A 24,557-nucleotide genomic window follows, 5' to 3' on the forward strand; every position below is an offset into this window, starting at 1 on the left:
CAAACTAGAAAGAATCTAAATAGACAGTATCATCAATTTGAGACTGGCTGGAAATTGTAACAAATCTATACAGTGGACTCTGATAGGACTAGAATGAACCCTGTGTTCACTCTCTGGTCATTCAAGCATGTGCAGTGGAGAAGGGCAAAGTCGGGAGTGGAGCAGTTGAAAGCAAGAAGGGACCGTGGCTACCATCAGGAGGTTTGTGTTGGGCAGTTTCACCAGCTTTACCAGAACACCCTGATGAGGGTAGACCAGGAAAAAGAATGACATTACCAGAAGTGAGTGAGCACTGAGCAATGAGTATGCAAAAAGAATAGCTATGCATCACAGTACAGGCTAAAGTTCCCATGCAGTATCAGTCTTGTTTTCATAGTGAGAGCTGGTCCACATTTGCTGAGGTACACTGACACCCTGGTGGGGAAACATGTCCAGGTTTGCAGAAGAGTGTCTCAGCCTGCCCCACAAGACTACCACAAGGTCTTCTGAGAAAGAAATAGCGATTTGGGCATGGCTTAGCAGTAAAGACTTGTCTCTGCTCCACTGGCATCAGCAAGCATAGCTTAACTTGGGGCTGGAGGATTCACTTCCTAGATAAGTCACATACATGGCAACCAAGTTGGTGCTGCTGACTGGGAGTTCAGCCAGCAACTGAGAGCCATGGGCTTTAGGTCCTGTCCAGATAGTTCTTCCCTTAATGCATGGTACTCAGTTCCAGAAGAGACTGTCTCAAGAGACAGGAAGTGGGAATTGCCAGATTCTTAAGACCTGGACCTGGAAATTAGTCCAGCATCACCTCAGCTGTATGCTATTGGTCAGAGAGCCTAGATCCCAGGGAAAGGACACAGACTCCACCTCTCAAAGGGAGAAACGAGGGCGCCTGGGTGGCTCAGTCAGTTGCGCACCTAACTTAGGCCCAGGTCATGATCTCATGGCTTATGAGTTTGAGCCCCACACTAGGCTTTGCACTGATAGCGTGGAGCCTGCTTTGATTCTATGTCTCCCTCTCTCTGCCACTTCCCTGCTCACGCTCTCTCTCAAAAATAAATAAACATTAAAAAAATTTTTTTTTAATTTTTTAACATTTATTTATTATTAAGAGACAGAGCGTGAATAGGGGAGGGTCAGAGAGAGAGGGACACACAGAATCTGAAGCAGGCTCCAGGCTCTGAGCTGTTAGCACAGAGCCTGACACGGGGCTTGAACTCACAAACTGTGAGATCATGACCTGAGCCGAAGTCGGACGCTTAACCGACTGAGCCACCCAGGTGCCCCACATTAAAAAAATTTTTTAGGGGCGCCTGGGTGGCTCAGTCGGTTAAGCGTCCGACTTCAGCTCAGGTCACGATCTCATGGTCTGTGAGTCCATGAGTTCGAGCCCCGCGTCGGACTCTGGGCTGATGGCTCAGAGCCTGGAGCCTGCTTCCGATTCTGTGTCTCCCTCTCTCTCTGCCCCTCCCCCGTTCGTGCTCTGTCTCTCTCTGTCTCAAAAATAAATAAACGTTAAAAAAATAAAAATAAAAAAAAATTTTTTTAAAGAGAGAAATGATAAAGACTTTGGAAGCTATGTTTTAAAACTGCCACATTATGGGATGCCTGGGTGGCTCAGTCAGTTAAGCATCCAACTTTGGCTCAGGTCATGATCTTACCGTTCATGAGTTCGAGCCCCACATCAGGCTCTGTGCTGACAGCTCCAGAGCCTGCTTCGGATTCTGTGTCTCCCTCTTTCTCTGTCCTGCTCTTGCTCTGTCGCTCTCTCAAAAATAAACAAGCATTAAAATAAAATAAATTTTTAAAATAAAACTGCCACATCAGGTTAAAGGAAATCAGTTTGTTATTTATGGATCCTCTAAAAAGCCTTGAGGGTTTAAATGCAGAGAACGTATTACGTATGACCACCTGACTTACTATGTGTAATATCTGGCATCACATTACATTGTCTCTTATACCTTAGTTAAGCCAAGATCAGACCATATTCCAAATCAGAATTTCCTGACCCATACCTCACCTCAACCTGTTTTTGGTTAAAACTCAGCTCCTATAGAAGAGCACTTGACTGAAAAGGATTTGGTCTCTTTTTGATGTGGTATTATCAACTGAATGTCAGCTTTGGATAGCCATATGGTAACATTTAAAGCTCTGGCATGGGGGAGGGGGGTGCCTGGGTAGCTTAGTCGGTTAAGCGGCCGACTTTGGCTCAGGTCGTGATCTCACAGTCTGTGAGTTCGAGCCCTGCATCAGGCTCTGTGCTAACAGCTCAGAGCCTGGAGCCTGTTTCAGATTCTGTGTCTCCCTCTCTCTGACCCTCCCCCGTTCATGCCCTGTCTCTGTCTCAAAAATAAATAAACGTTAAAAAAAATAAAAAATAAAAAATAAAGCTCTGGCATGCGGCACCTAGCTGGCTCAGTCAGTAGAGCATGAGACTCTTGATTACAGGGTCTTGAGTTCAAGCCCCATGTCAGATGTGAAGTTTACTTAAAAACAAACAAGAAAACATCCAGGGCATCTAGGTGGCTCAGTCTGCTGAGCCTCACACTCTTGATTTTGGCTCGGGTCATGATCACCAGGGTCATGGGATTAAGCCCCAAGCTGGGCTCCGCATTGAGAGTGGAACCTAGGATTCTCTCTCTCTCTCACCCTCTGCCCCACTCTAAAAAAAAAAAAAGAAAAAAAAGAAAAAGAAAGAAAAGAAAAAAAAGTCTTTAAAAATAAATAAAAATGGAATAGAATTTAATTATGACTACCCTGAGATCCTAGGGTAAAGAATACAGAAGAAGCTGTTTTTCAATATTTAAGTGGATGGAGACAGTATGAATAATTTCTAACATGAGTCTTGAACTAGAAATAACTTCTATTTACATATCTTAGTATTAAACTTCCTAATACATTAATCCATCATCCAAGTTATGTGCCATGCATATGTACTTAAAAAAAATATTTCAGCAAGTTCCTTGACCTTTGAAGAATGTAAGTTCATAAACTATTCCTTAAAGAGTTGTAAAAAATTTCTTGAAACATTGCATGAAATTAGTTTTCAGAAATGTAGTATTTGTATAGTTTGGTTTCCTGTCTAAACAGGCTACATTTAACAAATGTGTAACTTTTTGTGTTAAAATTTTAATGTCAGTCTTCAGGAAACCAACCTTTTTCTTAATAATTTTGAGATAGAGGGGTGCCTGGGTGGCTCAGTCGGTTAAGCCTGCAACTCCTGGTTTCAGCTAACGTCCTGTTCTCAGGGTGCGTGAGAATTCAGGCGCTGCATGGGACTCTGCGCTGACAGTGCAAGCCTGCCTGGGATTCTCTCTCCCTCTCTCTCAAAATAAATAAACAACAAAAAAAATTAATCTTGAGATGGAGAAGCTATTGCAACATTTAACTATATTTGGGAGAGGTCGGGAATAACATGTTTTATCTTTTAAATGGTTTGAGGTTACTTTTTTTTTTTTTTAACGTTTATTTATTTTTGAGACAGAGAGAGACAGAGCATGAACGGGGGAGGGTCAGAGAGAGGGAGACACAGAATCTGAAACAGGCTCCAGGCTCTGAGCTGTCAGACAGAGCCCGAGACCGGGCTCGAACTCACGGACCGCGAAATCATGACCTGAGCTGAAGTCAGCAGCTCAACCGACTGAGCCACCCAGGCGCCCCAGGTACGTTTTTTTTAAGTACAGGTTATTTTTGTTTTTAGTATTAGTTGCCCAATAGAAAACAATATGTACCATAAGTAAATATTTTATGTAAAATTTTATAGGCATTTTCAATGCGTTACAAATAATGCTATTGGTTCCCTAAGGTTATTTTCCCTTATCATTTCAATAATGCATACATATTGAGTTAACATGAAACAAAATTTTAATATTTGGCTCTTATAAGACCTTTTAGGTCGCTCAAAATTAAGGAAGATGTTATGGAATCTTATAATTCCAACCTGCCCAATGTAACGAATTAATTATTCGGCCCCCGTTCCACTACATTTATTCCACTGCACTGAAAGAAACGCAGTACAGAGAAACCTAGCACCTCTGAGCAGTTTCATTCATTCCATAAATATGCAGGCACGCACTTCTCCATTAGCCAGGCCTTTTATTACCCTTTTTGGGGCACCCTTGCCTGCTGATAAAGACATTCGTAAACTTCAGCCGTTCTCCACCCGTTTCTGTCTAGCCCACAAAAGCAAGGACCCCACACAATTACGGGCCCAAAGCTTGGGCATTGCCTTTCCCCACCTAATTACAAGCCCCAGCGCAACCGCGGCAACTTCAGAGGCAGCCTGCGCAGGCCTAGCTCAACCAGCCCTCACTCACGTGGCCGCGCGGGCCCAATGACCGAGGCCCACGCTTTCCAGACGGCCGCATGCGCTCACAGAAGCAGAGCGCGCGCTGCGCCCCGCCCAGGCCTCAAAGTGCTCCAGCGTTAATCCTCCCATGAGGTCCCGATCGCCTGAGTTTCGGGTTCCTACCAACGGTTGTTTCCGAACTCGGTCTCGGGAGCATGCCCTGATCGGCTTGCTCTGGAGGCGGGGACAGGACTCATTTGAGCCTAGGACCACTTCCTGAGGCTCAACGCAGGAAGTTACCTGATCTCGCTGGAGTTCTGTAGAGAAAGTGCTGTCAGCTGCAGTGGTGGCGGCGAGAACTGGAGGTGGGTCGGGAGACTGGCCGTTCGGTCTCGCTGAAGCTAAGGGCCCGTTTCCATCGTGGCACCACGGCCCTCTCCTCCAGCCTCGAGCCCGGCGCGGATGCCCGGGGGACTCCTTCAGGCACCTTGACGCCGTTGCGAGGGCCACCTACCTGGGCATCGCCTGGGTCTCCAGCCAGGGGACTGGCTCCTGGGTTCAGTACTCGGGGCCACTGTAAGAAGTGCCCTTATCGCCCCTCGCTCTGTCCTCCTCCCTGAACCATCGAGGCCCTGGTCCAGAGCGACAGCCTTGGACCCGGGGCTAGGAGGATCCAAGACGCTCAGTCCCGGCACCCCACAGACGGGGCTCTGCATCGTCTCTGATATGTCACCCACCATCTCCCACAAGGACAACAGTCGGCAACGACGCCCAGGGACTTTCAACCACTCTCTGGATATGAAGAGCGGTCCTCTGCCGCCAGGCGGTTGGGAGGACAGCCATCCGGAATTGGTGGGTGGGGAAGGGGACAAAGAAGCTCTTTTGCGGGATACCGGCACTGGTGACTTCTCAAAACCCCCACGGAGCTGCCGGGCGGAATTAAGCAGCATTTTGCTGTTGCTTTTTCTTTACGTGCTTCAGGGCATTCCACTGGGCCTGGCAGGAAGCATCCCACTCATTTTGCAGAGCAAAAATGTTAGCTATACAGATCAAGCTTTCTTCAGTTTCGTCTTTTGGCCCTTCAGTCTCAAATTGCTCTGGGCCCCATTGGTTGATGCAGTTTACTTTAGGAACTTTGGTCGTCGCAAATCTTGGCTTGTCCCTACACAGTATATACTGGGACTGTTCATGATATATTTGTCCACTCAGGTGGACCATTTGCTCGGGAACACTGATGGCAGAACCCCCGATGTGATTGCTCTCACTGTGACATTCTTTTTGTTTGAATTCCTGGCCGCCACTCAGGACATCGCTGTGGATGGTTGGGCGTTAACTATGTTATCCCGGGAAAACGTGGGTTATGCTTCCACTTGCAATTCAGTGGGCCAGACAGCGGGCTACTTTTTGGGCAATGTTTTGTTTTTGGCCCTTGAGTCTGCCGACTTTTGTAACAAATATTTGCGCTTTCAGCCTCAACCCAGGGGAATCGTTACTCTTTCAGGTAGTGTATTTAAAACTATTACGCGGTGAGGATTATTTTACGTTTATGAATCCTTTTGACAGAGGGTGTGACGTTGGAGGGAATCTCATAATTTAATTTACTGGAGATGCTTTGGGGGGAGATTACCCGAGGTTAAGTTTTCTACTAAAATGAGCTTGAGCCAGAATGACTACATGGGAGCAGTCATAATTGATGAATACTGGGCAATGAGCAGGGAGAGGTAGCTCATCCAATAACATTGTTGTGTAATGGCAAACAAAACTCTCAAGTCTAGGGAGCTGCTGACACTTGACTAACACACAGATGCACTTTTTTTTTAAAGTTTGGCTAGTGTGAAGGCATGAATCCAGCCTGATTCCTGTGGTTCACATTTCCCTTTTCTCTTTTGTTGGATTGAGATTTCTAGTTCCTTGCTTTCTGGTTCATTTCTGCCTCTACTCTTATACCAAGAGACCTCTTCTAGCCTTCTGGTGAATAGAATAGGGTTAATTTATTCATCATTAATGAGTTGGCTGAGTGACAGAGTTCTGAGGGCCTCCTGTGAATTAAGCAGAGTCCAACCCACAGAGATGGGAGAAGTGAACATTTAAGGGGAGCTCAGGGTTGCCAGCCACTAACTGCTTGTGAGAGCCAGGATTCAAACTGCAGCTTAACAGTTGACCCTGTTGAATTATAAGCTTCCATGAGGTGGATAAATGGAATTCTGGAATGCACAACACCAGGTGTGGAGACTGGGTTTGGGAGATGAGAGAAAAGTTGTGACCTAATTAGTAAGATTTTTTTTTGAATTGCTAATAAGAGTTTGAAGTTTATTCAGTAAGCAGTTTTGTGTAAGTTCTACAAAATTTCCCCATTTCTTCATGAGTAAAATACATGTCCCTGGAAAGTTTTCTTTTCTTTTCTTTTTCTTTTCTTTTCTTTTCTTTTTCCTTCTCTTTTCCTTTCTTTTCTCTTTCATTTTTTTTTTAAAGCTGTCCTAACAATTAGGAAACAGAAGTAAAATTATCAATAGTAGGAATAACCAACATCAGGAATATGGTATTACCAGAATTCCTCATTCTGGTAATGATGACGGATTTCAGAGATTCTCTTGAGATTTAAGCAGTTAAACTTTCTCTCATCTTCCCAGTACTAACTTAGGGATTCCTAACAGTGGAAATGTCAGGGTTAGTTGTGTGGTGAGGGAAGTGTAAGGGTTGTGTAATAAATTTAGGGAGTGTGGAGGATGGAGGGATTCACAACTGCACTACTCATCTCTTGAAATCTTACACACTCCCTCTGTACCCATAGGCCCTATAAAGGACCCCCTTTTCTTTTTTTTTTTTTTTAACATGTATTTATTTATTTATTTATTTAGACAGAGTGTGAGCTGGGGGAGGGGCAGAGAGAGGGAGACTTAGAATCTGAAGCAGGTTCCAGGCTCTGAGCTGTCAGCACAGAGCCTGACGTGGGGCTTGAAGTCACAAACTTTGAGATCATGACCTGAGCTGAAGCTGGACACCTAACAGACTGAGCCAACCAGGTGCCCCAGGGACCCCCTTTCTACCTCCTCAATTTGCGAGTGAGCTACTACTACTGATAAAATGATCATTATACATTTTCTTAGTTGGTTTGAGGCCAAAAATGGTTGAGAGATATTGCTTTGAGCTTAAACAGATTTGTCTCCAAGCGTTCTGGAGTCCCGCTTCTGCTCTCTGGATAATTCTCTGCCTAGAAATACTTTATGAGTCCATTGTATTAGCACCTTACTGCTTTTTGTGCATCATTTCATTTGGTACTGGGACTGTGCATGTCACCAGGAAGGACTAATGAAATGATGTGTTACTTAACATAGAAAAGCCTCAGAAGAGAAATCAAGATTTTACAGGCTGTGGAATAAATTACTAACTAGGCAAATTAGTGCTTTTAAGAGTGGTTGATAAAACATCATTCCAGGAATGCCATTATGCATTCAGGAGCCATGTTAATTTTATCTTTTCTTGGCCACAACTCTTCCCCAATGGGAAGATCAGAATTGTGCTGCCATTGGATTTTTTATTTACACTGATTTGTTATTTTGAATAGCGGTTTGTTCTGTGGAATTTGAACTTTGATATCCAGGAAATTGTAAAAATAGCTTACTTTTTTTTTTTTAATTTTTTTTTTAACGTTTATTTATTTTTGAGACAGAGAGAGACAGAGCATGAATGGGGGAGGGTCAGAGAGAGGGGGAGACACAGAATCCGAAACAGGCTCCAGGCTCTGAGCGGTCAGCACAGAGCCCGATGCGGGGCTCGAGCTCACGGACCTCGAGATCATGACCTGAGCCGAAGTCAGACGCTTAACCAACTGAGCCACCCAGGCGCCCTGCTTACTTTTCAGTTTAACGTTTTCTGTCTGTAGTAGAGGACTGTGTTTAGCTCAAACACTTAAGAGTTAAAGTGTTAAGAGTTAAGAGTTGAAGAGTTTTCATTCACTTTTTTATTATTGTACATATCATATTTATAGTTTTGATCTTTCTGGAATGTAGTAGCAGTATAACTAAAAAAAATGTGGTTTTTTTTTTGGAATTTTAAGAGCATAGAAAGAATCCTGAAGGAAATAAAATTGCTTAGTTATTAAAAGAAGAGCCAAACACTGAGGCAGATGTTTAGAAAAATCAGATAATTACAAGGAGGCATAATTCTTTTTTAGAATTTTAAAATATATTCTCTGATTAAGACTTTGTTTTAAGTTACAGATAAATAGAAATGGAATATATTGAGAAAATCCAGTTTTTGCCATTTAGAAAGCAGCAATCTAAATAATAAATTTAGAACATGAAGGATAAGATGAGAATGGAATCCTTTGGAAACAAAGACTTGATTATGCAGAAGTTGGCTTTTTGGCCCCTTCAGGGATCCAAGGCAGTCCTGAACTCAGAAGTGAGCTTTTACTGGCCTGCCCTGTTTGGTTTTCAAGGATTTTGGGGATCCAAAAGAGACATCGTTTTAAGTTAGAACAGATGATGAAAGTAACCCAGAAAAACACGGGGATTGGAACATAGTTTTATGACTTGAAAAGATTGTATATTTCAATTTCTTCTCTTTCTTTCTTTTTTTTTTTTTGTAATTTAGATTCTGATTTGTATTTGTGGAAACTGATATTTTTAATTGAGGTAAAATTGTTAGATAGTAATATTAGTTTCAGGTGTACAGCATAATTCAATTTTTGTATGTACTACACAATGTTCACAGTAAATCTAGTTACCATCTCAATTCATTCCTATAGATAAAGAAACTAGGTCAAGCGCCTAGTTGGAGGTAGAGATACAGGATTCCCCCCACTATCTGAACATAGAACATTCTTAGGAAACTTGAAAGCCAAATTGTGTAAAGCAGAGGATCCACACTTTCTTTTACAAAAGACTTAACTAGTGTCTTTCTTATAGTTGTTAGGAAACTAGGAAGACACCTCAGGAAAAACCTTAAAACCTAAATACAATTTGTGCTGATTGGGCTTTTCTACTAGAGAAAAGTAGCACTCTGACTGCTGATGTCTGAAAACATCAGCCCAATCAGCCCTCTTCTGGAACGTCTGATGGTCTAGAAATGACAGATTAAAATTTTTTTGTTTTTTTAAGTAACGTGTAGCATTTATTCACTCAGTGCCTATTTGGTGCTAGCGATATGATAGGTGTTAAAATTTGATGAATAAGACCTGGAAATTCTCTGCTCCCAGGGAATTTGTAATGGGAATTTACAAACCAAAATGATGGACAGTGGAAGTGAATCAAGTCAGTTGGTACAGGATGTACGGTTTGGAGGGGAGAGTGGTAACCTGAAAAACTCATGCCCATGTAAAGATGCAAGTTTCAATTTCAATAAACTCTTGTCTTGTGGCAATAGGATCCTACAATTGCTGGATCTTATCTGCGTTCAGAGAAACTAGAAATCCCTTTTTTATTTTGTCATTTAAAAAATGATTAATTAGATTCATATGAATTCTGTCTTTAGGCCAGATCCAATCTGTGAACTGGTAGTTGCAACCCATTCCTCTAGAAGCAGTGGTAACAACAATGAATAGAAGTGATTGGGATAGGGAGCAAGGTATTTGAGTTTGGGCAGGAAGTAGATTAGTCTGATACTGGAGAAGAGAGCTAAACATATTTAGAGCTTATGGATTGGTTTGTCTATAGGTAGGTATGCGCAGAGGAGTCAATCAGAAAAAAAAAAAAGGAGATGTTTTGGAAAAAATGATGCTGAAAGAAAACTAATCAAACTGGCAATGAATATAGTTAAAACAGTATTTGTAAGATACTCCTTTGAACTAGAAGTGAGCAGGACCAATTAATTCTTACTTAGTGACAAATTTCTTTGCTTTCTGAAACAGAACTCATTAATATATTTTATGTGACTAGAAATGCTATTTAGAATGTGGACAGGACCAACTGACCCATTTCTAGATAGACCAGTTATTTTTAAATAGGCTGTAGTACATTCTTTAGCATATATATCTAGACTTAAAATATTTTCCTGCATTTTCAAAAGATAAAACTGTGGAGGTGGAGAACAGATAGGCAGTTGCTAGGGATGGTGGGTGAGGAAAAGGTGACTATAAGTGAGTGACAGCATGAGGGAGTTTTGGGGAGTGATAGAAATGTTCCATATCTTGATTATGGTCGCAGTGATTTAAAGTTTATAGAACTGTACACCAAAAAATTTTAGGTTTACTGTATAATCATTTAAAAAGTAATATTTATGGGCACCTGGGTGGCTCAGTCCGTTAAGGCATCGGACTTCGGCTCAGGTCACAGATCTCATGGTTCGTGAGTTTTAAGTCCCACATTGGGCTCTGTGCAGATAGCTCAGGGCCTGGAGCCTGCTTCAGATTCTGCGTGTCCCTATCTCTCTGCCCTTCCCTGCTCACACTCTGTCTCTCTCTTTTCAAAAATAAATAAGCATTAAAAAATTAAAAAGTAGTATTTATAAAAAGTAAAAAAAAAATAAAATAAAATCCTTGAGATTAGTCCCTTTTTGCCTTGAATGGAACACGTCCATAAATCTGGTGGATCGTACATCTCCATACACACAAATTGAGCAGATTTGAACTTATTTTCAAATGTTACGATGCTAGTAATAAAGTGACATAAGTGGAGGAACACTGGAGATAGTAGATTCAGGAGGGATTAGATATTAAAAACTGGAGCCCACACCCCAGAAAGGTCTTACGAGCCTTTTTTCTTTTTAAAACAAGGCAAAGCTGTGCTTTTTTTGTTCAGTAAAGAATTCTGGGATTGATTTTGTATGGAAAAGTCAATTTACAAAATACACTCTAAACCAAAAAAATATTTGATTTTATTTGGCATATATTTTACTCTGAATTTCACTTCTGATTTTATTAAAATTTATGTAGAGACCAACTGAATTAGTCTTTACTATAAATTCATTAATGAAAGAATCATAGAACCTGACTAATTACCAGCAGTTTCCTACCTTCATTTAGTGTTCCTGAAAAGTATAATTTGAGAAAGCAAAAGAGACTTACCTTATAAAAGATGTTCTTTTCCTAGAAAATGAAAAATATATATATATAAAGCCCCCTATTTCACCTGGTTTTTTGTTTGTTTGTTTTTTAAAGACACAATCTTAGGTAAATCTGGCATTTTATACATGATCTTTCTTTAGTTTTTTTTAATGATTTTGTTTTTAAGTAATCTCTACACCCAATGTGGGACTCAAACTCACAACCCTGAAATCAAGAGTCACATGCTCTACCAAATGAGCCAGGCAGGTACCTCTGTACATGTTCTTTAATTTCATTCTTTTAAATAATTACTTCATATCCTTTAATTTGGGCTTTTTATTTTACATTGTATATACTATATTAGTATAGGAGGTCACAAGAATAAAATTTATACATGAGTGTGCATGCTGTAACTTTAAAGAATGGGGTACATATTCAAAAGGCAAGATATAAGTTACCTTCCACCATTTCTATTCCTTGGTTTGGTGCTATCTATTATTATTATTTTTTAAATTTCATTCTTTCCCTTCACTTTTGAACACAGTCCTTACTGGCTGAAGTCCAATGGTGATCAATTAAAACTACAGAATAAGTGATTTCAAAATACCTAAAGACTTCTTTTTTGATTGCTTTATATTATCTTGTATTTGAGACCTATATTTCTTATTCCTACCCCAGTTTTATAATTTTTGCTTCCTTAAAAAAACAAAAAAGAAAGAATCTTTGTGTTCTTAAATTTCCCATTAATTTAAAAAAATTTTTAGTTTTAAAATAATTATAGATTCACAGTAGGTTGCAAAGAAATGTTTAAGGAAATCCCATGCACCCTTCCCTAGCCTCTTCCATTAACATCTTACATAACTACAGTACAATCTCAAAACCAAGAAATTGACATTGGTGCAATCCATACCACTATTCAGATTTTACCAATTATACATGTACTCATTTGTGTTTGCTTTTATGTGTGTGCACGTGAGTAGCTCTGTGTAATTTCATCATGTGTAGCCTTGCATAACCACCATCACCACAATGAAGATACTCAAATATACCATCACAAGACTCCTTTGTGTTGCCTGTTTATAGCTATACCCATTTCCTCCTCTCCATCCCTAACCCCTGGAAGCTACAAATCTGTTTTCCATCTTTATAACTATGTTACTTCAGAAATGTTATGCAAATGAAATCATTTGGTACATGTTCTTTGGAGATTAGCTCTCTTCACTTAGCATAATTTCTTTGAGGTTCATCCAGGTTGGTGCATGTATCAGTGATCTGTTGCTTTTTCTTGGTGAGAACTATTCCATTTGTTAGACATACCATGGTTTATTTCACCACTCATCCATTGAAGGGGATTTGAGTAGTTTCCAGTTTGGGGCTATTTTTATGTGAAAATAAGTCTTCATTACTCTGAGATGAATGCCCAAGTATGCAAACGCTGGTTTCTGGTAAGTCCATTTTTATTTTGAAAGAAAGTGCCAAACTTTTTTCCAGATTGGCATGGATACACCATTTTGTCTTCCTACCAGAAATATATGAATGATTCTGTTTCTCTATCCTTGTCAGCATTTGATGTTATCATTATTTTTAATTTAAGCTATTTGAATGTACTCTGCATCTCATGTGGTAGTTTGGAATGTTCGTTGTCTACTGTTTTATAAATGTCTAAATTCAGCTTACAAAAAATGATTTACGGGTGTCAAGATATAGGTTAAACAAAAGCTGAATGCAAGAACCTATCATAGCATCAGAGTAGAGATATATGTATATGTGTAAAATAGATTTTGTGCCTGACCAGAACATATTTTAAAAAATTAAAAGAGTGATTCACTTCCATCCATCCAGTGATAGAGGCCCAGAGTTAGCATGAGATGGGAGCATTGAATCTATTGGTTTCTCAGCCTCAGCCTTGAACCTTGGGCTGAGTTTGAGCCCAAATGTTGGGACAAGATGGCTCAAAATAGCAAGATAGCTGCTTAATCCAATGCTTGATTGAAGAAACAATCTCTTCTACCCCAGAGGAAAATCTAATGCTGGAGTTAATGAAAAGGTATGTGATCTCAAACATGGCTTCATTTTCCTAAGGGGTTAGGAAAACTAAGGGATTAGGAAGGTTTCAAAACCTCTTTGTATTTTGAGTTTTGCATTACATTGCTGTCTTTTAAAAAGCCTAATCCCCAAATCAGATATGACTATATTGTATAATCAAATAATATTTTCTGGGAGGGCTCTACGACAGCATGGATATTTTGAGCAAATGTTTCAAAGAGAGATTTGTGGCATAGAAAGGTCAGTTTCCGCTAAGAATCAGGTGGTGACCCAGGGCCAAATACACTATTTCTATTTCAGTTTCCTGCCCTGTGAAAATGAGAGCATTGGACTGGATAATGGGTGTCTACAGTCCCTTCACGCTCTAACGTGTGAAATAGAGAGCTGTGCCAAAAGCAAGAAGGTGAAAGGAAGGCCTGACATTTAGAACAAAGTTGAAGTTTTGCTTTCCTGTCACTGACTTCTGAAGGACTTAAGTTAACTTCCATAGTATGAGAGTTGGAGAGGGAATCTTCATCTGAGACAAGGATGGTTGTAACAGACAATATTACTTAATTCTTCTATTTCTTCTGATGGTGGCAGAGTGAATCTACACCTAGTCCAAAATTGTCTGGGGATCTAGTCCAAAGCCTTGAAAATGTAAAAGCTTTTGAAGTCTGATATTTTATCTTAAAAATTCTTGGAAATTTTGCCATCCCTGTTTTTTTTTGTTTTTTTTGTTTTTGTTTTTGTTTTTTTTTTCATTAAAAAGGCTTTCCTTTAGGGGCGCCTAGGTGGCTCAGGCGGTTGAGCATCTGAATTCAGCTCAGGGCATGATCTCACGGTTTGTGGGTTCGACCCCACCTTGGGCTCGCGGCTGTCAGCCTGTCAGCACAGAGCCCCCCTTCAGAATCCTCTGTCCCTTTCTCTCTCTGCCCCTTCTCCACTTTCTCTCTCAAAAACAAACAAAAAAAGGCTTCCCTCTAAACTGTTGAGTAAAATGAATTATTTAGGAAGATGTACCATGTTTATTTATTCTATGGCTTTGCATACCCTTTGCCATACTGCCATATGGGGAGATTGGAAGTGAGGACGGGGAATATAAGTAGCCAGATTAAAGGAGTATACTGAAGAATCTATGTTCCAGACTTCATGGAGCTAAAACGGGTATCTTCTCAGGCATATCTGGTTGATATGAAAGAGCCTAATTGCTGTAGATAGGTGTATCTGAGCATCTGGGTAGTAAAATGAGAGATATTATTGCTTTAGAATCAGATCTAGTTTAGACCCACCTCTGGCACTTTGTAGACTGCAATTCTGTTTCATTGTGTATAAAGTGAGAATAAGGGGCGCCTGGGTGGCTCAGTCGGTTGAGCGTTTGACTTGGCTCAGGTCAAGATCTCGCAGTAGACGAGTTCGAGCCCTGTGTCAGGCTCTGCTGACAGCTCAGAGCCTGGAGCCTGCTTCCGATTCTGTGTCTCCCTCTTTCTCTGCATCTCCCCTGCTCATGCTCTATCTCTCTGTCTCAAAAATAAAGACAAACATTAAAAAAAATTTTTTTTTAAGTGAGAATAATGCTACTTGTCTTGGAGAGCGACTTTAAGATTTATTGCACTCTCCTATGTTTTGCTTTGGCATAGTAGGCACTTATGTGCTAGGTATTTATATCCTTGGTTACTGGTGAATTGGCACATGCTCTTAAATTTTGCATTTATGGGAGTACTAGATAAGGTTTAGTGGCCACTTCAGAATATTTTGTTTGTCCTATAGGTCTTTGCCCAAAAGCCATGTTTATGAAATATGAACATCAGCTTTGATATCTTAATCATACATACACACACACACACACACACACACACACACACACACACACATATGAATGAAATTTCAGTAATGAAATATTTAGATTATTTTTGGTAATAGTATCTTTGCAATGGTTGGTATATCACTCTATGGATGTTCTCTAACATCAAAGCAATGTTAATAAATAATAGCCTGTAGCCTAATGATAATTACTATTTATGGTAATTATGTTCATAAAACTTAATATATTTTCTGGCAGTGGCTAAGCCTCTTTTTCTGAGCTGTTGGCTTCATTCTTCTCTCCATGTGAGCTATTGGGAAAGCCTTTGAATTAGGGCTCTGAACTGATATGTTCTCACTACTTCCTCCTTTCTATGTACTGTTATTTTATTTAGAGAGCACAAAGAAATTAGAAATAATCTTACCTGGGGGGCCTGGGTGGCTCAGTAGGTTAAGTGTACAATTTACACTCAGGTCGTGATCTTGTGGTTCTCGAGTTCGAGCCCCATGTCAGGCTGTGTACTAACGGCTCACAGCCTGGAGCCTGCTTCAGATTCTGTGACTCCCTCTCTGCCCATCCCCCACTTGTGCTCTGTCTCTCTCTCTTTGTCAAAAATAAATAAAAAACATTAGAAAAAATAAATAAAATGGATACCTTTGTGTTTAAGAATGTTTCATATTTTTCTTTTAACATCTAAAATTAATTATAAATTTCTGATGGTGGAAAAAAGAATTGACTCCAAAAAACAAATTTCCATGTATGTTTAAAGACTTAGTTTCTTTAATTCGCATAATTTGAATAGCATTGTGGAGACTGAATAATTAGCCAGTTCTAGTGGATTCTTATTTCAACATTAACTTTTAAAAAAATCTTTGTGCAAGCAGTGTGAAATAATTGAAAGAGTATGAAACTCCAATTCAGAAGATTTAGGTTCAAATTCTGCCTCTTAATTATTTGAACTTTGGCAAAGATTTAAATATTCTGAGCTTCTTTTCCTCGTGTACCCACATAATAGTAATGCCTGCTTTGCTTGTCTCACATGTTTGCTGTGAAAATCAAATGAGATAACAAAGAAAGAATCATTTAAGTAATAAGGTGAGGGATGCCTGGCTGGCTCAGTCAGTAGAGCAGGAGACTCTTGATCTTAGAGTTGTAAGTTTGAGCCCCACTGGTTCCACACGTTCAGTGCAGAGCCTGCTTGGGATTCTCTCTCTCATTCTCTCCCTCTGCCCCCCTCCTGCTCGCTGTCTTTCTCTCTCAAAAATAAATTTAAATAATAAATAAATCTTTAAAAAAATGGTAAGGTGAAATTGGTCTAAACAGATAATTCCATATGCCTGGGGTGCCTGGGTGGCTCAGTCGGTGAAGCTTCCGACTTCAGGCTCAGGTCTTGAACTCACGGTCAGTGAGTTCGAGCCCCACATTGGGCTCTGTGCTGACAGCCCAAAGCCTGGAGTCTACTTCAGATTCTCTCTCTCTCTCTCTCTCTCTCTCTCTCTCTCTTTTTCTCTCTCTCTGTCTCTTTGCCTCTACCCCACTTGCACTCTGTCTCTGTCTCTCTCAAAAATAAACATTTAAAAAATTAAAAAAAAATACATAGGTAAAATGCTTAGCACATTTGTGACACATGCACACTTAATAAATGGTGCCTCTAATACTACTATTACTTTTAATTATTACACAGAAGCTTCCAGAAATTATTCATTCCCTGTGCTTAATTTGTTAAAAAAAAAAAATGGCTAATTGCCCAGCTGTCTTTCACTGAAACAACCCAAACAGTACTCTTCATTTGTCCCCATTGTGCATGTACAAGTAATGAGGAAATTCCTTCTGTATCACACTATTGAAGCCTATTTTCCTAAACAGATAAAAACATTAGAAAGTTTAAAAATAAAAGTTGGAAAATGTAAATGAGCATCTGTTGTCTAAGTTGTCACAATTCAATAAAGAACTGAAATGGCTTCTGTGCTTAAGTATGACTTATGTAGAAAAGCATACAACTCGATCTAAGGATTGTGAGTTTGAGCCCCACGTTGGGTGTAGAGATTAAATAAATAAACAAACAAATAAACTTAGAAAAAATAAATATGACTGATGGATCATATGGTATATGAAAATCATCGGTCACCCCTAGCTCACACTTTCCTTGAAAATGACATGATAGACTTTGGTTTCATTCAGCCCACAAATATCTGCATTCCATTTCTTTTTCCTTGTTAGACATCACTGTTTATTTTGTCTGTTTAATATATGTTCAACAGAGCCAGGACTGTTTATCTGCTATGCTTGATATGTTTGTTGCCTTGAACACCTAAGTATTGGTTTTTTTTTTTTTTTTTTTTTTAACATTTAATTGATGGGCCTCGTGGGTGGCTCAGTCGGTTGAGCGTCTGACTTCAGCTCAGGTCATGATCTCACGGTTCATGAGTTTGAGCCCTGTGTCTGGCTCTGCAGACAGTTCAGAGCCTGGAACCTGCTTCAGATTCTTTGTCTCCCTCTCACTCTGCTCCTCTCGCACTTGTGCTTTGTCTCTGTCTCTCTCTCAAAAATAAATATTAAAAAAAACCCCACTTAATTGAAGTAAAGTTGTATACAGAATTATTTAGTATCAACGCAGGTATGTCAGTTCAAAAGTTAGTTAACAGGGGTGCCAGTTGAGCGTCCAACCAGCTCACTTCACGATCTCATGAATTATGAGTTTGAGCCCCGCATGGGGCTCTGTGCTGACAACTCAAAAGCCTGGAACCTGTGCTTATTCTGTGTCTCGTTTCTCTCTGCCCCTCCCATGCTCACACTCTCTCTCTCTCTTTCTCTTAAAAATAAATTTAAAAAGTTAATAGATTTTAACTTTTTAATTTCAGATTTCCTTTTTTTCTGGGGAACTGTATTTTTGATAACAACAACTCTAGTTGCCCTTCTGAAAAAAGAAAACAAAGAAGTATCAGTAGGAAAAGAAGAAACTCAAGGGATCACAGATACTTACAAGCTGCTTTTTGCAATTATAAAAATGCCAGCAGTTCTGACCTTTTGCCTTCTGATTCTAACTGCAAAGGTAAGAGATTTATAAAGCAAAATTTACCACTCTGCTAGAATTACCAATATCATGGAATATTTCCTTTGCCTTTTCATATCATAAGTCCCTTCCTGCTACTATTAGAATTTAACAATATAAAGCAGTATTTTCTGTTTATTAAATTTGTTTTAAAAGGTGTGATGATATCAAATGTAATTTCAAAGTAAGCTAACTCTCTTGGGATCTTGAAAAGAATTATGCCAATTTGAAATACTTCTAACAAATGTGAAATTTTATCTAATGAATGGTATTATTGCTTGGTATGGAAATGAATGCCTTGAAAAAAATAATAGTTCACTGCTGTTATAATGAACATACATTTAGTATCAAAAGTATTATAATTATTTACATAGAATGTGATCTACAAAGATATGGAAATATATAAGCATTAGAAATCTATTTAAAAATCAGTTGACTTATTTTTTTTAATGTTGGAAAGAAATATACCATAAATAAATGGGCATTTTGGTGACTTTTATTTTATTCTTTATGTTTTCTGTATTAAGATGTCCTAATTTTATAGTCCAAAAACATTTTTAAAGATATTATGCTAGAGGAAAGGTAAGTATATTTTGTTATAGTGAAATATTAGTAGTGTTAGAAATAATATTCCTAGAATCTGAAATCAGTTATAGGAGTTTCATATTACATATTTAAAGCTATCTACATAAACAGTTTATAGGTGTCTTTTGACACTCCTGAAGTAAAATCTGGAGCCTCATTGTTTTTGAAAGGAAACATTGGGAAGGTTAAACTTAAGATTCAACTTTAGGAAATAATGAAAAGTTCAAGGAAGATATTATCTAATTACATCATTTAGAGATAATCATTGGTAACACTTTGGTATATTTTCTTCCAGCACTCTTTTTTCCGTGTGTGTATACTTTACATATGTAAATATAATTAATGTTATAATCAACCAATTAATAATATAGATGTGTATTTATATACATATATATATATATACAAATATGCATGTAAATAAAAGGAATTGGATCATAGAATATATAATTTTTATCTCATTTTTGTCTTATTACTCCATGTTCCTTATCATTAAATAATTTTTGAGGGGTGCCTGGGTGGCTCAGTTGGTTAAGCTTCGGCTCAGGTCATGATCTCATGGTTCATGAGGTCGAGTCCTGTGTCGGGCTCTGTGCTGACAACTCAGAGCCTGGAGCCTGCTTTGGATTCTGTGTCTCCCTCTCTCTCTGCCCTTCCCCACTCATGCTCTGTCTGTCTCAAAAATAAACATTAAAAAAAATTTAAAAACATTTATTTTGAAAACATACTTTTTTATACCTATGTAATTGTTATAGTATATCGATTTGCTGCAATTTACTCATTTTTCTGTTGTACATTTAATTTGCTTATTTTATTTTAATTTTTTAAAAATGTTTATTTTTGAGAGATTGCAAGCAGGGAGGGGCAGAGAAAGAGGGGGACAGAGGATTCAAAGTGGGTACTGTGCTGACAGCTGAGAGCCCAATGTGGGCCTCAAACTCACGAACTGTGAGATCGTGCCCTGAGCCCAAGTCAGGCGCTTAACTGACTGAACCACCCAGGTGCCCCTAATTTGCTTACGTTTTTTAATTATAAAAATGCACTAGTGACTATTTTTTGTGCATATACATTCTGAATATTTCCTTTCAGTAGATTCTTAAATAGGCAATTAGTGGATCAGTGAATATGATTGCTAAATTGCTTTTTAAAAGATTATAGTTATACTGTTGCCAGCAATGTATAAGAATCTTATGTCCCCCTTTTATTTTAAAAAAAAACTTTTGTTTTTTTAATCTTTATTTATTTTGAGAGAGAGACAGAGTGTGAGCAGGGGAGGAGCTGAGGGGAGGGAGACACAGAATCAGAAGCAGGCTCCAGGCCCTGAGCTGTAAGCATAGAGCCCGACATGGGGCTCGTACTCACGAACCGTGAGATCATGACCTGAGCAGAAGTCAGACGCTTAACCGACTGAGCCACCCAGGTGCCCCTTATGTCCCCCTTTTAAAGTAAACCTGGCCAAAAGTAACACCTCTTCTAACTTTTAATGTGTTAGGATAGTTTTCTCTGCTTTTGAGTTTTATAATCATTGGAATATCCCATATGTATTATGTCTGGCTTCTGAATTCTTCCACTTAATGTGATATTTGTATAATTTATCCATATTGCTATTTATCGCAACAGTTTGTTCATCTCATTGTTTATAATATCCCACTATATAAATATGCTACAATTTATTTATCCATTCTATCACCAAATGTTTAGTTATTTCTACTTTTGGACTGTATTTTTATTAAAATTAAAAATAAAATATGAATATTCATAAAAAATATACATTACTTTTGGTGAACACGGATGCACATTTATGATGGGTAAATACCTAGGAATAGAATTGTGGGGTCACGAGAAATGCTTTAGTATATACTTCCAAACAGTTTTCTGAAGTGGTTGTTTCCACTTTTCCCTACCGCCAGTGGTGTAAGAGAGTTCCAGTTGCTTCACAGCCTTGAGAAGACATATTTTGTCCTTTCAAATCTAGCCTTTCTGGTGGGTGTGTAGTGGAATCCCATTTTGGTTATAATTTGCATTTCTCTGATGACTAAAGAAGTTGAGCATCTTTATATATGGTTATTGGCCATTTGAATATCCAGAGCTACCTTATTCTTTAAATTTGTAGAAGTTTTATATATGCTGGGTGTTTTGTTAGATATTTGTACTACAAATATCTCCTACTATAGCACTTTTAAGATAGAGTAAATGTTGAAGTTAGTCTGTATATCTAATATTTACAAAGACAGTGGGTGAAATAGTGAAATCCTTTTCTGGAGTTAAGTGAAATGTCTTTGACCTTTAATTCTTCCATGGTGAAATTTGCCCTTTGGCTCCATTCCAAGAAGTTAAAGTGCATACTATTATAATTCCTTTAAAAAATGTTTTTTAGGGGGTGCCTGGGTGGCTCAGTTGGTTGAGTGTCTGACTTCGGCTCAGGTCATAATCTCACGGTTTGTGAGTTTGGGCCCTATGTCAGGCTCTGTGTTGACAGCTCAGAGGCTGGAGCCTGCTTCGGATTCTGTGTCTCCCTCTCTGCCCCTCCCCCACACGTGCTCTGTCTCTCTCTGCCTCTCAAAAAAAAAGAAAACTAATAAAAAAAAAAGTTTTTTAGTATTGATTCACACTTACTGAAAATTTGTTTATATAGTTGAAAGATTTCCCATATATCGTTACTCAAATCCTCCAATTGTTAACATTTAATTCCACTTTCTGTATTCTGTAGATTTGTGCTCTATCATATATTTCTTCTGAAGTATTAATTTGTACATATTATGTGCCCCTTTATCCATAAATGCCTTGAGTATGTATTTCCTAAGAACAAAGGTTTTCTCTTCCAAGCCACAACTTAATTAAAAATTTAAAAAGTTTAGGGTGCCTGGGTGGCTCAGTTGGTTAAGCATCCAACTTGGGCTCAGGTCATGATTTCACGGTTCGTGAGTTTGAGCCCCGTATCAGGCTCTCTCCTCTCAGCACAGAGCCTTTATGGATCCCCTGTCCCCCTCTGTTTCTGCCCCTCCCCCACTGATTCTCTGTCTCTCTCAAAATAAATAAATAAACTTAAAAAAATTAAAAATAAAAAGGAAGAAATTTGAAATTGATATAATACTATTATCTAATCACAATCTATATCCAAATTTCACCAGTTGTCCCAATAACAGCCTGTATAACTTTACTTTTCCTGGTCAGGGCTCCAGTCCAGATCACACAGTGGATTTAGCTGGCATCAGCCTTTCTTTGTCCTTCATGACCTGATATTTTTAAAACATACAGGCCAATTATTCTGTAGAATGGCATCCCATTTATGTGTAACTGATGTTTCTTCATATTGAGGTTCATGTTATGCAAATATTGATGACTTCAGAGAATTACATCAGGAGCCTTATCATGTCCCTTTATCCCATTAACCGTTATTAACTTTGATTATTCAGATAACCCATTGTAAAGTTACTATTTTTCTTTTTGTAATTAAAAAATAATTTATGAAGAGATACTTTGAGACTCTCTAAATATCTTATTTCACCCCAAACTTTTACTCACTGCTTTTAGCATTCTTACTCTGTTTGTTTTTGCTTTTTTTTTTTTGGTTTGTTTTTTGGCTTTTGCTTTTTTAAAAATTAATCTATAATTTTTCTTCCCTCTCATTTAGCCCTTCAAGTATAATATTTTCTTGGAATTACTTTTGAAATGTTAAATATTTTTGGAAATTTTATTATGATTAGTCAGAAATCATCAAAATGTATTTGTGTGGCAGTGATGCTTCATTTTATTTATTTTTATTAAAAAAATTTTTTTAAGTTTATTTGAGAGAGAGAGAGAGCATGAGTGGGGTAAGGACAGAGAGAGAGAGAGAGAGAGAGAGAGAGAGAGGGAGAATTCCAAGTAGGTTCTGTGCTGTCAGTGCAGTTCCCAGCGTGGGGCTTGAACCCATGAACCATGAGATCATGACCTGAGCCAAAACGAAGAGTTGGACACTTAACCGACTGAGCCACCCAGGTGCCCCAGTGATTCTTCATTTTAGCCAGATTTTATTTGGAGTCAATTAAAAGCTTTTTTTTTAAACTTAAAAACATAGAGATCAGTAAGTTTGGGTTTGAACGTTGTTTATTTTAAGACATTAAAGTTTTTGAAATTTAATAGTAATTACAAGCATCTGCATTTCCTAAAAGTGCTGAATTTTCAGTTGTTCTCACTGAATATTGTTAGTAGACCACAGGACAAAGTGTGCCTTCCATAATTTGATTGTTGTACCAGATAGAATAATCTATTTTCTTGTAAATCAGTAATGACATTGAGGTCTCGGAGAACTTACATATGCTTGGGGGAAAATATTTTGTAAGTTACAAATTAAAATACTTTTTGTTTTTACATTGCAGATTGGTTTTTCAGCAGCAGATGCAGTAACAGGACTGAAATTGGTAGAAGAGGGAGTACCCAAAGAACATTTAGCCTTATTGGCAGTTCCAATGGTTCCTTTGCAGATAATATTACCTCTGATTATCAGCAAATACACTGCAGGTCCCCAGCCACTAAACATATTTTACAAAGCCATGCCCTACAGGTAACAATGAAATAAAACCTTACTATATAAGAAAGGTTAAATGAGTAATATTCGTCAGTATCATTAATGCCTGTGTGTAAAGTATATATGAATAAGACTTGAAAAACGTCTTCAACTGCAATATCATTAAATGCACTTTTATCTCTTTTTAACTTCTTAACAGGTTTTAGATAGCAGGCTTCTTTCACATAGTAAGCATACAGATTTCTGTTTTTGTTACTATTTTTTAACGTTAATGGAAGTAAACTCCATGTGTCTTTCTTTGTCTATAGATTATTGCTTGGATTAGAATATGCTCTACTAGTTTGGTGGACTCCCAAAGTCGAGCATCAAGGAGGATTCCCTGTATATTACTATATCATAGTGCTGCTGAGTTACGCGTTACATCAGGTAAGTTTGCCATGGTTTTCTCAGGAAGTAAACTGTTTTTGGCAAATAAAGAAGACATTTTTCTAAAGTTGCCTTGAAATAATGATGATAAATTTTAAGACCGAAGCATGAATCTGACACTGAAGAAATTATTTAACAATGAACTTTAAACCTAGTGGCTTTTGATTTATTGAGCTCTATTTGTAGAAAGTTTCTTCTTCATTTTTTTTGTCCATTCAACCAGTGTTTGTTACATTACAGAATTTATTCCAAAGCCAGTAATTCTACCCTTACTAAGTATCCCCCAGTCCGTGTGTAAACTTGGGTTCTTTATTTCTTCTATTCCACATGCCTTTTCTTTCTGAAAGTACTGAGAAATGATGGCTACTGAGCTAGAGATCCCAGGTTTTCAGTTTAGATTCTGTATTGAAAGTTATGACTGACTCTTTGTGATGTTGGAAGTTGTGTGTTAATATGCTTTCTCTTTCTTTATTAGGTATGTTTTGCCATCACTAAACTGTAGACTCCCAGCAGTAAACTTTGGGACTTGACTGCATTTATTACCAATTATATTTAAGAGTCACTTTGGATTTTTCTCTGGAACCTAGTTTAAATTCTTTGAAAGTTGTATCTATAAATTCTTCACTTGTTTTTTAACTAAAACCTAAAAATATGGCTACCAAGTTATCTCAATAATTTTTTGCATACAGTTCATTTAGGAGAACTCCATAATGGATCTGTCCAACTAATTGTATGTTTATTTTTAGTTATTTATTAAAATTTTTTTTAATGTTCATTTACTTATTTTGAGAGAGAGAGAGAGAGAGTGTGTGTGTGTGTGTGTGTGTGTGTGTGTGTGTGTGTGCTAGCAGGGGAGGGGCAGAGAGAGAGAGGGAAAGAGAGAGAGAATCCCAAGCA

The 24,557-nt window shown here is 38.3% G+C and overlaps 1 protein-coding gene across 2 annotated transcripts in view; it reads left to right on the forward strand.

Moving 5' to 3' along the window:
* Window positions 1-4,362: 4,362 nt before the first annotated feature.
* SLC33A1 (solute carrier family 33 member 1) overlaps window positions 4,363-24,557 on the forward strand; it is a 33,455-nt gene continuing 13,260 nt past the window's right edge. For both annotated transcript variants that reach the window (XM_049628665.1, XM_049628664.1), the window contains exons 1-4: window positions 4,363-5,777; window positions 17,952-18,142; window positions 23,086-23,270; window positions 23,543-23,660. In XM_049628665.1, coding sequence (XP_049484622.1) covers window positions 5,003-5,777; window positions 17,952-18,142; window positions 23,086-23,270; window positions 23,543-23,660 — 1,269 coding nt within the window. In that variant the 5' untranslated portion in view covers window positions 4,363-5,002. The remainder of the gene's footprint in view (window positions 5,778-17,951; window positions 18,143-23,085; window positions 23,271-23,542; window positions 23,661-24,557) is intronic.

This window comes from Panthera uncia, chromosome C2, assembly GCF_023721935.1.
Source record: "Panthera uncia isolate 11264 chromosome C2, Puncia_PCG_1.0, whole genome shotgun sequence".
Classification (NCBI taxonomy): Eukaryota; Metazoa; Chordata; class Mammalia; order Carnivora; family Felidae; genus Panthera; species Panthera uncia.